The sequence below is a fragment of the Pan troglodytes genome, chromosome 9, assembly GCF_028858775.2.
Source record: "Pan troglodytes isolate AG18354 chromosome 9, NHGRI_mPanTro3-v2.0_pri, whole genome shotgun sequence".
Classification (NCBI taxonomy): Eukaryota; Metazoa; Chordata; class Mammalia; order Primates; family Hominidae; genus Pan; species Pan troglodytes.
Window position 1 is genome coordinate 90,304,495 of NC_072407.2, and position 13,303 is coordinate 90,317,797.

Genomic DNA, 13,303 nt, shown 5'->3' on the forward strand with positions numbered 1-13,303 from the left:
GAGGAAAGTCCACCTAGACAATATGAATTAAACATAACCCCATAATTTCAGGCTTACCAAAGCTGAAAGAAGTCAGCTCTAAACCAACAGAGCAGGAAACAAGACCATTATTTGGCAGGAAAGAGCTAGAAGATAGCAATCAGTTGAACAATACTGTAATTAAGATTAGTAAATTTGACTATGACACTTAGTTTGTACTTAATTTGAAGTTTACAAAGCTCTTCTACCAATTTCCAAACTACAAACTGAAGGAGAAGGTAAGTTTTGGTCTTCAATGAAAAAACCCTGGTTTAGGCAAGAAAGTCAGTAGCCTAATAGCTAAGGAAACCTAAGCTTCAAGGCAGTTCTTCTCTTAAAACTTCAACATGAGCCCACGCAACATTAAACTAATATCCATGATGCTCACAGACTGGAATTTACCAGGAAATCCAAATATGCCTCTAAATACCATTTACTTATTTGTGAAATGGCTTTTTTCACTGTTTAGCCCCAAGGAAGTCTTTAGGCTTGAAAGACAAGTTCTAGCATTTTACAGTTAGAAACTCTGTGAGCTTAGCACTGTAAGAGATTAATTTTCTCTATCTATAAAATGAAACTAGTTATATCTACTTTACAGAACTTTTGTAGCTTATAGTATGTCAACTTCTTAGCACAAAGCTTGTACCTAATGAAAAAAGAAAAGAAAAAAAAAAGGGTGTTTACGATACCATCTTTCTGGCCAGAGGTACTGGAGGTCTATAATCTGTAGAAGTATACTATAGCAGTCTGACATATCTGAGAAAGCCTCTTTTTTCCCTTCTTTAAATATGTCCTCCATAGGACCATCTTCCCTTCAATAACTTATATCTGTGAATCTCAAGAGATCCAAGGGCCTTATTTTCTCCTTACAACAGGCTCTTGGGTTCCTCAAGGTAATTAGAGAAAGGAAAGACACTCAGGCAGAGACAGTTAAACTGTGAATAAAATTTACGCTGTGAATAAAACAAAACATACACTTCAAATCCTGACAATCTTAGAAAAAAATCACTGTAATAGAAGGGATTTCAAAAGAGAAAAAGAATAATGTGTTGTATATTGTTCCTTTTATTAAAAAACTGAACGGTGAAGCCACCCAAGATTTTGCATCTTCCAGAATTTTTTTTTCCTTTCTCCTGTGTAGTCTCTGGTTGTTCACATTCCAAAATGATGTTTACTGTTTTCCAAGGGAGTGTTCAGGAGGGCAGCTGCCTTGGAGGTAGGTCACCAGGACTCCTTTGCATTTTGCATGCAAATAAAGACTCCAGAAGGGACTGTAGCTGCTAGAGGCCTTTGCTAGCTGCTACAGGTAGGTCCACACTGTCGCAGGCTGCTCTGTCTGTTAGCCCCAACGTCTGTTCATGGCTGTGGTTTTAAAAGAGTCCCTCAACAGATGTTCTATTTAATAACTACAAGACAATAAAAACTAGGGTTACAAGCCAACAAGGATCATATTGTCTCTTAATATTTAATCACATCAATTTCTTTGAGTAAAAAAAAAAAAAAATACCAGCACTGATATTTGAGATCCTGGTATTTTTTTGTAAATGTTAAGACATTCACGAGAAAGATGCCATTCTGAAGCTAACTGCTTAAGCAACATGTATTGCACATGCAACCAACATGCTTTAGAAGCACATGCATCTGAAGGTAACTGCCACTGAAAAAAACGAATATGTTTCTGAAATATACTTAAGAAACAGGCTAAATATAGTAACTTAGATACATTAACATGTATACCTTGCAAACTTTAATTTAGGCTCAGTGCTGCCTGAATCCACATGACTAGGTACTAGGCTATTTATCCCATTTACACAACAAATTACCAGGGTTTATCTTTTCTACTGGTGGAGCGGTCTCCCTAACTAGGAGAAAGAGTGAAGAGTTAAGGATAAAATTTTGTGAACTGTATTTTGAGAACAGCTTATTTTTTGTGGAAAAAAAAATAGTGAACCTATCTGGGAAAAGTTTCCTATTGCATCTTCCTCCTAAGCTACCACCATACAATATATTACAGACTCTGAGAAGTTCTGAAATAAAGAAAACTATTTAATACATTCTATATTTATTCAACTACCAGAAAGAACTGAGAAGAAACAGCTTATTAATTTCAACCCTAATGCTCACTTTGATCTGTTATTAGTGGCTGTATGGAACATTGCTGAAGCTTAACAAGATAACGTGACACAACTGATGAGCAATTCCTACCTGGCAGATGTGTGGGCCACTGCTGGTTCATTATGAAGTTTGGAAAATGCTAATATAAGATAAACCTATGGTGCTTTCAATACTTATCCCCAGTTCCCTTTTTCATATCTCACTTCTGGTATTTAAGAGCCAAGTAACAGAGGAAGGAAAAGGGGAAAGAATATTATGTTAAAATGCAAGGAAGGGTAAGTCTCTATTAATTTTACTCTCTAATCACCTATTTCTTCATCAACATTTTAGACATTTATGGATCCAGTTGAGCAATGATTTAAACATCTATTCTGAAAATGTGAAGAGAATGTAAAGAGTGAATAAGATTCTCTCCTCCTCAGTGAATAGTCTATTAAGACTATTTTAATAGAAGCCAGTTTTACAAAGCTGGGTCATGTCAGATAAGTGATGAGTATGTCAATTTCTCTGTAAAAGCCACCTTCTCTGTGGAAGACAGATCTAAGCTGCTGTGGCCTCACATGTTTCTCTCTTGAGGGATTCTTTTCAAGAAAAGAATAAACAACCTAAGGCAGCATAACTACTCTACGAATGTGAACTGAACTTGAGTCAACCTTTTTCTTAGCTGGGTCTTTACCCTTTTCGGTTCACGTCTACTTAGGTTACAAGTATCATTCTTGGGAGAGCTGATTTGACATGTGAAAACAGAACATAATAAAGTAGAAAATTACTCACATAAAATAGTGCAGACAACTTAGAAACAGCAGACAAGCAGGCTCAAGCAAGAAATTCATAAGAAAACCATAATCTCTCCAGTCACCCTCTGATGAATAAATAGGCATTAATTTGCATAAGCCATCAGGAAGTGAGGAAGCTTGCTTTTAATAAGAAAGTTAGAAATTTTTCAATGGAGCTCACCCAGTTTGTTCCTCAGATGTGGCAAATCATATATCCCCACAGTTCCCAGCTGCATGAACAAATGACTGATAAAATCAGTGACATCCTACAAAGAGTTTACAATGGTAAACTGAGTCATTATGTTGAGATTAAGCATCATCATGAAAGAAGACATAAAATAGTTAGGCGGGCACTCAGTGCTAAACTTCTGATACTTTTCCTCCACTGAAATACTCTTACAAGTAAACCCAAAGTTGTTTAAAACAAAACAAAAGACAAAATGCTGAGCTTGATATATTGAATCCATATTTTAAAAAGTATACCTATCTCAATAAGTCTTCTAAAATTGTCATATCTTAATAATGAACCCAGAAGGCTCAGTGAAAAAATGTCACAATATTCCCAAATCTTTTATTGTAGAAACACAGGCGACATTTCTGGCTGTGTGATAAGCTTGAAATTTATTAATCATTACCACACAAACTGAGAAATTAAATCCTCTAGTATGGATTTCTCAACATAGAGTTCTTGTTTCTGTTTGTTTTGTTTTTGAGACAGAGTCTCACTCTGTCACCCAGGCTGAAATGCAGTGGCACAATGTCGGCTCACTGCAACCTCCACCTCCCGGGTTCAAGCGATTCTTCTGCCCCAGCCTCCCAGGTGGCTGAGACTATAGGCGTGCACCACCACACCCGGCTACTTTTTGTATTTTTAGTGTAGAGGGGTTTCACCATGTTGAGGCTGGACTCCATCTTCTGACCTCAGGTGATCCACCAGCCCCAGCCTCCCAAAGTGTTCTTGTTTTGAGTAGCAACTTGCTTTAGAAACACTGATGGTCATTTTTTTTAGCTTATAGTTCTATTAAGATTGGAAGGCTCCAAAGAAGAGCTCAATTAGAAAGCCCTAAGATTTGCTTCACTATCACCAAATAAAATTTCCAGCCATAATGAGTCTACTTCCCCTCTACATATTTCCTCAGCCCTTGAGTAGCTTAATCTTCAAAATAAAATCTGAGTTCCTTCTCTATTGCTCCCTTTTAGAGTCAGTTTCTTTTACTGCCTCAGAGAAAGTAAAATGAGCAACAGGAAAAGGTTAGAAAGCCTATTCAGGCTGGGCATGGTGGCTCACACCTGTAATCCCAGCACTTTGGGAGGTCTGGGCGGGCGGATCACTTGGGGTCAGGAGTTCAAGACCAGCCTGGTCAACATGGTGAAACCCCATCTCTACTAAAAATACAAAAATTAACTGGGCTTGATGGCGGGCACCTGTAATCCAATCTACTCTGGAGGCTGGGGAAGGACAATCTCTTAAACCCAGGAGGTGGAAGGAGCGAGGACCTGGGAGACAGAGCTAGACTCCATTTCCAAACAAAAAAGCCTATTCAACAGGAGGTCATTTTTTGGAGCTTAGTTTGTTCTACAGGACTTCCTGTCTCTGGGCAATTTGGTGGAGAGAATGCTACACAGAGGAGCTTTATACATGATCATCATTAAAAATGAACAAAGTACATAAGAGCATAAAGAAGAAAAAATAATCACATATCCAGCCATCATGTAAAGTCAGACATAATTAAGCATTTTCACAGTATTCTGTTTCGTGTTGTTACATTGTGTGTGTGTGTGTGTTTTGTTTTGTTTGGAGACAGAGTCTCACGCTGTCACCCAGGATGGAGTGCAGTGGTGCAATCTCAACTCACTGCATGCTCTGTCTCCAGTGTTCAAGTGATTCTACCGCCTCGGCCTCCCAAGTAACTGGGACTACAGGCGTGCGCCGCTATGCCTGGCTAATTTTTGTATTTTTAGTGGAGATGAGGTTTCACCACATTGGCCACGCTAGTCTCCAACTTCTCAAAGTGCTGGAATTAAAGGCAGGAGCCAAGCTAGCCTGCATTGTGTTTTTAGATAGGAGATTGCCTGCAGGTACTTTTAAGAAGTGCAAATTTGCTAAAGTGTGCCAAGTACAATGAAATGGTAAATGCTACTAAAATCTGATAATCTTAGAAACTGGCCTGTAGATAGTATTGTCTTTTGTTTTGGCCAGCCCAGTGTTTTAAAGGAAATTTGAATTTGAATGCCTCTAAGACTGTTTCCATCTTGCCACAGGCCTAATTACTCCTTATTAGTTTACATAAGGTTATTTCAAATGCTTAGATACCCACCCACCTGAGTGGGCCCTAAATGTAATATGCAACTCCCATAAAGTGCTCAGATAATAAAATGCCTGGAGGATGCTGAGTAAGAAAAAATCTTTCATTTATTATTATTATTATTATTATTATTATTTTGAGACACCCAGGCTGGAGTGCAATGGTGTGATCTCGGCTCACTGCAACCTCTGCCTCCTGGGTTCAAGCAATTCTCCTGCCTCAGCCTCCTGAATAGCTGGGATTACAGGCATGTGTCACCGCACCCAGCTAATTTTTGTATTTTTAGTAGAGACGGGGTTTCTTCATGTTGGCCAGACTGGTCTCGAACTCCTGACCTCAGGTGATCGCCTGTCTCGGCCTCCCAAAGTGCTGGGATTACAGGTATGAGTCACCGTGCCTGGCTGAAAAAAATATTTTAAAAACATACCTAGTACCTCCTGCTCAACTCAAACTATGCAAAAACTTTAGATGTCAAAGTTTTATTCCTTCCAAACTTTTATCTAGCTTGAAGTCACATACAAATATATGTATCTCCATCCCTACTATACCCCCAATTTCTCAAGCTGTTAAAACCAAGTTTTAAAATGGCTTAGAAATCTCAAATCATAAAAAATGTTTCTCTTTCAGATAAGCCCTGAATAAACAGAACTTAATAAAGCAAGTTTCTAGCAATAGGAGCTATTCTGATTGATTCCGAAGTGGAATGCCGAGAATGGCGAAGAAGCTGTGTCTCTCCTGGTGAGATGCAGGATGCTGAGGGAAGCAGAAGGTAAAAGCAGGAGCCAAAAGAATGCTGTGGTGTGGAAAAACTACTCAACGTGCTTTTTCCTATTCTCAGTCAGCAACAACAATCAATACAAAAGACTTCGGTGACCCCAAAATATGTAGGAAGTTCTCCCCACCAGCAAGCAAGCAATCAATTCTGCAGCAGACACCAGCTCAGTGCCCTCCAGTACAACTCCAATGCTACCTACCAGGAGACAGTTTCAGATCCCGTAGGTTGAGGGCTTAGTCCCCAAGACTGCCTGCCCACTTTAGACACCAGTCTCAAGTCCAGGCCTCCAGAACTTCTGATGGACTGGCTTCAAATTGGGGTTCCCATAACCCCCTCTTTGGGTTCAATTAATTTGACAGAGTGGCATAAAAACTCAGGGAAACATGTTTATGATTTATTACAAAGGATATTTGAAAGGATATAAATACACAGGCACTTGAAGAGATACATAGAGCAAGTTCTGGATGGGTCCCAGACACAAGAGCTTCTGTCCCTGCGGAGTTAGGGTGGACCACCCTTCCAGCATGATGAGTTCTTCTTCACCTTCCTGTCAGACCCTACGTGTTTAGCGCTTCAGAATTCCCTCAAATCTGTTCTTCTTGGGCTTTTATGGAGCGTTCATTGAATACACATGATTAAAGCATGGATAACCATGTTGAAATATAATTAGGTTATAAGGACATGATCTAAACCTAACAAGGCCTGTCTGTTCAGATTCTTCTTGGTGTCTCTGTGCAGTGTTCCTTCTGCTATGGTATGGGGCAGAATACTCTCTGGTATGAGGGTCTTAGAACCCATAATCAGATTAGAGTTCTGCAGTGGGCAGATGAAAGGAGGGTAGGAGAAGATCAGAGAGAGAGATTCTGGTTTCTGTAACAAGGGTCTTGGGAGTGAGTTATGAGCCAGGAACCATGGACAAAACCTATATATGTCATAACATACAAATACTCTGCATGTACCAACTACTCAACAAACTCGAGCAGCAAGAACAATAAGAAACAATCTACTTCAAGCATATCTGAAGCATATATAAAGAGGATAAAAGGAAGCAAGTTGTAGGGTTCCAGTCAGTGGAGAGGCGTGAAAATCCAATTGATTTGTAGGATAACAACAACGATGGCAGGTAAGCATGGCAAGAATTTGTCAAATATTTCTGTAATGGCAGTAGGTTGAGTATGTTTTCGTTTATGTAAGGCTCTTTGAATAGCAAATACTACTCAAGTTTTGATGTTTTCTCTTTTCACAAAAATAAATTTTAATGTAAAAGACGCTTTCTAATTCTATAGGAACAATTCTCACATGCAATACTTATTACATGGGCTTGTGTTTTCCTTGAGTTACGCATCCTTTCAAGCACGGTTTCCCCAGCTGCAGGAAATACCCTGACGCTTATGGTAAAATCTGTAAACTTTCTGTATTAATAAAAGTCACCCATCAACAGTGGATGACTTTATTATTCAAAGTCAACTCCATCTTAATATCTTTCTTAAGTTTTTAAACTCTGCTCCCATCACTCTTGCAATTGGATTTACTAAAATAACATGATATTTTATCACTTTGCAAACTATGTTTATCTGGAACTACCTGATTATATTAAGTTTCAAAAACAAGTATCCTATTATATTCTACTCTGCCTAAGGAAATTATGGTGCTTGTCATAAGACCTAATTACTGACCAGAGTGGTTGATTTTTCTGCAGAAAAAGAAAACATGGCCCTGATAATGGTTTTGTCAAATGGGCACTTTAAAATAGACATATCCTGAAATCAGTAGGGCAGGAGTATTTTTTCTATTGTCATTCCTAATGAAAGAATAAGGATTCGATCAATGCCATCCAGAACCATATGATTAGGCAGGGTTCTACCCTCCAACAGCATATATATTAATTCTTTCCAACTCATGGTTGGGAACACATATAACTTTATTTGGCTTTAAAAAGTGATTTTCTATTGACCTAATGTGACTAATGTTCTTAGGCAATGGCAAAACACCAAATGTGCTTACACCGTGATTCACAAAAAGTGATACAATTCCTCATTCAGCCACCAGCTAATTCCCTCTGTCCCTACCAGCTTTGGACTACTATTTAAGCTAAGAACTAACTGATGAAAAAATAATAAAAGAAGAAAACTGCTTTTGTCTATATCTATTACATCTCTGGTAATTAAATAATGATTTTAGAAGTTTCCCCACCAGTTTCTCCAATTCTGCAGAATTTAAGAATCAAAAGTTTTCTAAGTCAAAAGAATAAACTATGTACTTGTCTATTTTTACCTACTCCTCATCTCCTAAATAATTTATTTAACCTATTTCCCAACTGAATTCCACTTCATTCATTCATTTTTTTTGTAATAAATTGACTAGGTGTCTATTGTGTGTCAAAGAAGAAGGGATAGAGACAGAGGAAAAGAAAATGACAAAAAATTATGTACAAGGTTTATGGTACATGGTAACAATTGCCTTGAATATCTCTTCCTTTGCACATGCATTCCACATGCAATTGATTCTTAATCTGAAGTCAAAGAACCTTTGAAGGGCTGTGACAGAGTAACTGTAAGAGGTCTGCAAAGGCCTAGGCTCATCAACATATACACCAAAGATTATTTTCAGGTTAAATATACCACATATACATTACAATTTTAAAAATTTATATAGATCCTATTGTAAGTATGTTTTTTACAAAAAAAATGCGTAGCATCTGGAAATGATACTAAAAATAGTTAACAACTGGTTAAGCATGGGTTTCCACTAATTCAGTGGACTGGTGGCCATCAACAGCTAGCATGGACAAACTGGTTTCCACCAGCTGCATATCACACCAGCAAATCCAGTTGAGGAGAGGCAACCTCTTCCTCTCTATTTCATCTTTTTTTTTCCATATTAAAGAAGGTCCTTATTTTAAAAATATTTCTGGGAGTTATTATTCTAAAAAATATTGTAAACTTGCTTGGACCGCCATAACCTTGTGACAAACCACAACTCCCATGAGAAATTATAACAAGTTTAGAACTAGGCCTTTGTTGGTGCTTTGTCTTTTATCATATTTAACAGAGTTACTCCCTACTTTCCCACTTCTTCCCAGATGTTTTAAAGGCTGTAAACCTTTCACCATGAAAAAGTCTGTCTTAATTTATACTCTATGTATAATGAGAAACGCCTAGTTTCAGGCTTATGTATCCAATTTACTTGAACCATTTAATATTTAGCTTACAAGAAAAGTTCCAGCTTGTGAATAACAAATGAAATGGGCTGCAATTTGTGCTAAACTATTTTAACCCTGAGTATGTTTGCAATTGGAATAAGTGTGTTATGAGAATGAACAATAGTTCTTTCCTAATGAGAGAAGGAAACAAGCTGGGTTGACTTGGCTACCTTTCACTTTAACCAGCCTAAGGGAGTAACTCCTAGGTTCTCTCTTTCTCTTAGTTTAGAAGAAAAAATTACTCAACATATTTAGTACATTTAAGATAATGAATCATTTAGGCCTATCACTACCTCACAGCCAACAGGTAGTGATAGGAAGGACAGCATAGTAACTGCAAGAAAACAAAATGTGTAATCTCTGTATCTTTCCTACAGATTTAGAACAAAGCCAAATGACTATGGCAACATTTAGAAATAAAGTGGTAGTAATAATGAAAATAAATTAAGAATTTAGTCATACTTACTAAAATGTAAATTTTAAACATAATTTATACATATTCAAATGTAGCATTGGTATTTCATAAACCTACTAAAATCATAATTTTAAATAAAGTGGCAAAATTATACCAACTACTACTACTCTTGGGAAGAGTGGTGTCAATTCCGGTCATCTTCTTAATCTAAAATTAAAATTCTCAGGGTCTACTAATCAGAAGAGGTTTCAGATATCAAATCATTGAAAATGTAAATCCAACTTCCAACAAAACTAACCTTAAAAAAGGCAAACCACTTGTAGTCATTCAACACAATCTCAAAGCCTTGGTTGTAAATGATGGTGAAATGGCCAGAATTGCCAAGGTCATCATATGCTGTATCCAGCTTCTGAAGGTACACCACTACTTTTTTTTCTTGTGGTCCTAAAGAAAAAAAAAAAAGCACAATAAAGGAAAATTATTTGGATTTCAATAGGGGAAAGAATCCCCCAATTTCAATTATAATTGTGCTGCTTTCCTTTCATGCTACCCAGTTTAAGCACAGTCTGCCTAGTGAAGAAACCAGAGGCTCCATCTTGTTGCCTCAAACAGTTCCTGCTCCGAGGCAAGACTGTGAAGTTAGGCTCTAAAAATTTGAGATAATGCAAGCAGAAGCAGTGGCTCACGCCTGTAATCCTAGCACTTTGCGGGGCTGAGGTCAGAACTTCAAGACTAGTTTGGGCAACATAGTGAGACCCTTTCTCTACAAAAATAATTTTTAAAAATTCGCTGGTTATGGTGGTGCATTGCCTGTAGTCCCAGCTATTTGAGCGGCTGAAGCTGAGGTGGAAGGATTGCTTGAGCCCAGGAGTTGGAGGCTGCAGTGAGCTATGATTGCACAACTGCATTCCAACCTGGGCAACACAGTGAGACCTTGTCTCAAAAAAGAGAGATATGCTATGCAGCCCAGCAGGCAGGGAGACCCCCAAAACTACAGTACCTTTCCAGAGCATCCCAACACTGAAGAAATTTTTCCACTGAACAAAAGGAGAAATGCGGAATGTTGAAAATTACAGGCTTCCAGAAACGGAGAAAAGGCAAAATACTAGTCAAAAGTGGGAAATGCAAGAATAAAAGGTATGACAACAAAAAGATAAATAAACAGACTATCAGATCCTAAGGAAGACAATGTGCTAAGCCCAGGAGAAGACACAAAATGATCTATTCGGAGAAGAAATGGGGTACCTTTCTCCTCAAAGGCTCTACGGTTTAGAACCTCATAATCTGAATCCTTCCAAAGTTTATTCAGCAAACTAGAGGTTTGTATCCTATAAAACCAATTAGTGCTGATAGGAATGATACGTTTAACCTTCATAGATGAGGGCTCAGACCTGTGGGTGCCTTTAATTACTGAATTAAGGCCAAAGGTAATTTTATAGGCAGAGCCTTCCTGAAAATGGTTCAGCTGTGTCCATCTGGAGAGTTCTGTATTTTAAAGTTTTTCCATGTTTGAGATTAATGCTCTGACATGGGAGATTGCATGTGACAGGGCAGTGCAAATCCTGATCTCTTTCTGCCCCAACCTTCAAACTTAAATTTAAAAAAAAACAAAAAAACAAAAAAAAGGCCGGGCGTGGTGACTCCCGCCTGTAATCTCAGTACTTTGGGAGGCCGAGGCGGGCGGATCACGAGGTCAGGAGATGGAGACCATCCTGGCTAACACAGTGAAACCCGTCTCTACTAAAAATACAAAATATTAGCCGGGCGTGGTGGCATGTGCCTGTAATCCTAGCTACTCGGGAGATTGAGGCAGGAGAATCGCTTGAACCCGGGAGGCGGAGGTTGCAGTGAGCCGAGATCCCGCCACTGAACTACAGCCTGGGTGACAGAGCAAGACTCCATTCTCAAAAAAAAAAAAAAAAAAAAGTTACAATGTTCAGGATTATGAAATGCTATACAGTCAGTTAAAAAGGTATTTCTTTAGTAACAAATGACTTAATCTTTGTTCTGTTGACAAGAAAATTATAGCTGATTTTTTACTGACTCTGCAGAAGTCACAGGCTGTAAGAGGGTTTGGGTAGACCACAGTGTGACTCTTCTAACTAGTGATTCTCTTTTTTCCACCCCACCCCCTTCACTAGGTTCTTTGTTCTAGGGGTAACCATGTTATCTGAAGGCATATGGAATATCTCCAGTATGTTCAAACACTAGGTATTTATTGAGAGCCTTCCATGAGCCAAACATTGTGCAGACTCTGGGCATTTCTAATTACTAGGTTCAGAGTTAAGTTTTCTTTGTTATTAATTTTTAAAAAAAATTTTACCTCCTTGCAATGCATGAAACAATGCAGAGTGGTACTAGCCGTTTTCTAGTACTCATCAACACACGCTCAAACCAAAATCGCTGGGCAGAAAGTCCCTTTCCCACCATCTAACAAAAAGAGAAAACTTCCTGCTAGATCCTCGAGAGTCTTTGAGCTCATCTATCTTCACTAGTACAATAGTAATAAAAAATAAAAATAAATTTTAAAAATAACGCTACCAGATCGGACTGGAGAACCAAACGATTGCAGTTCCCAAGTCTCTCTCAAAGCAAACAAAATTAAGCGGGAGGAATAAAAAAGTTCTTGATAAAAGTGTTGAGTCCCCAAGATAACCAAGAAAGTGTGGAGTTAGAAGTTCTCAGCAGATGAACTTTAACTTCGCGAGCCTGGCGGGGAAGAAGGTCCCCAAGGGTCCCCGAATCCAGTCAAGATGCTCTGGCCACCCACAAGCGTCTGCCTGGGGGGAAGCGGTAGTTGGCGTGGCGCTGCGTTAGGGGCTCAAGGGCAGAAAGGACGACCCGGAGGACTGCCGAGCCGGCGGCTTACCCATAACCGAGCAGTTGACATCGCGCTGGGAACCGCTGGAGCCCACCTGGAAGACCCAGGTGCCCAGCAGGTCAAGATAGGTGCAGTTGGCAGGTGTGTCGCAGCGCACGGCGCGGTCGCCGGAGAGAAGGAGCAGGAGGGCGGCGAGCAGCAAGGCGGGCCCAGCACCCATGCTGCAGGGAGCTGAGAGAAGAGGTGAAGAATTACCAGGAAGCCGAGCGCTGCGGGCTAGCGGTGAGTCCACCGCCAGGCGCGCGCCTTGAAATAGCTACGCCGGCCCGGAAACCCGTGGGCGGGGTCACTGAGCAGCAGGGGATTGGGGGTTGGGCGCCAGGCGCGTGCCCGTCTCTGAAGCGGGGACTTGGGAGCGCGCGCTGCCCCTCACTTGGCTGCAACTGGACCCAGAACTAGGGAAGAGCCCAGGGACAGATTATTTTTTTTATTTTTATTTTTTTTGCCGAGGGACGTTTCAAAATTTTGCACGGCCAGGGTGACAAAAAGAGGATTTAAGAGCCACAAGCGGTCCGCACATGACCCAGACTTCTTTCCTGTGCAGTAACGTAGGGAGAGAAGGAAAGGCTGTGGAGGGAATAAGGGAGTGGGTCAGGTGAAAGAGCGCGACAGAGGGAGAGATCTAGCAAGTGGAGTTCTGTTTTACTTGCTATTCTTCCCCCTTAGTCTTTTTTCTCAGGTCCAGTTGCCTCATAACCAACTTTTTGTTTTTTCCTCTGAAAAACTTCGCTAGCTAACATCAACTATTCCAGCTGTTTGAGAACTTATTTTCCTTCCGTTTTCCAACTCTTCCTACTTTTTTATGTGCTTGATTT

The 13,303-nt window shown here is 39.7% G+C and overlaps 1 protein-coding gene across 3 annotated transcripts in view; it reads right to left on the bottom strand.

The window, feature by feature from the left end:
- The window catches only part of CTSC (cathepsin C), a 44,189-nt gene extending 31,395 nt beyond the window's left edge, over positions 1–12,794 (bottom strand). The window contains exons 1-4 of one of the 3 annotated variants that reach the window (XM_009423937.5): positions 12,477–12,776; positions 9,906–10,051; positions 3,091–3,175; positions 1,066–1,380 (exon numbers count right to left, since the gene is read on the bottom strand). In XM_009423937.5, the coding sequence (XP_009422212.1) occupies positions 1,358–1,380; positions 3,091–3,175; positions 9,906–10,051; positions 12,477–12,648 (426 nt within the window). In that variant the 5' untranslated portion in view covers positions 12,649–12,776 and the 3' untranslated portion in view covers positions 1,066–1,357. Of the gene's footprint in view, positions 1–1,065; positions 1,425–3,090; positions 3,176–9,905; positions 10,052–12,476 lie in introns of those variants that run through there. The other 2 variants (XM_009423938.5, XM_508684.7) reach the window with 2 other exon arrangements.
- Positions 12,795–13,303: the final 509 nt, after the last annotated feature.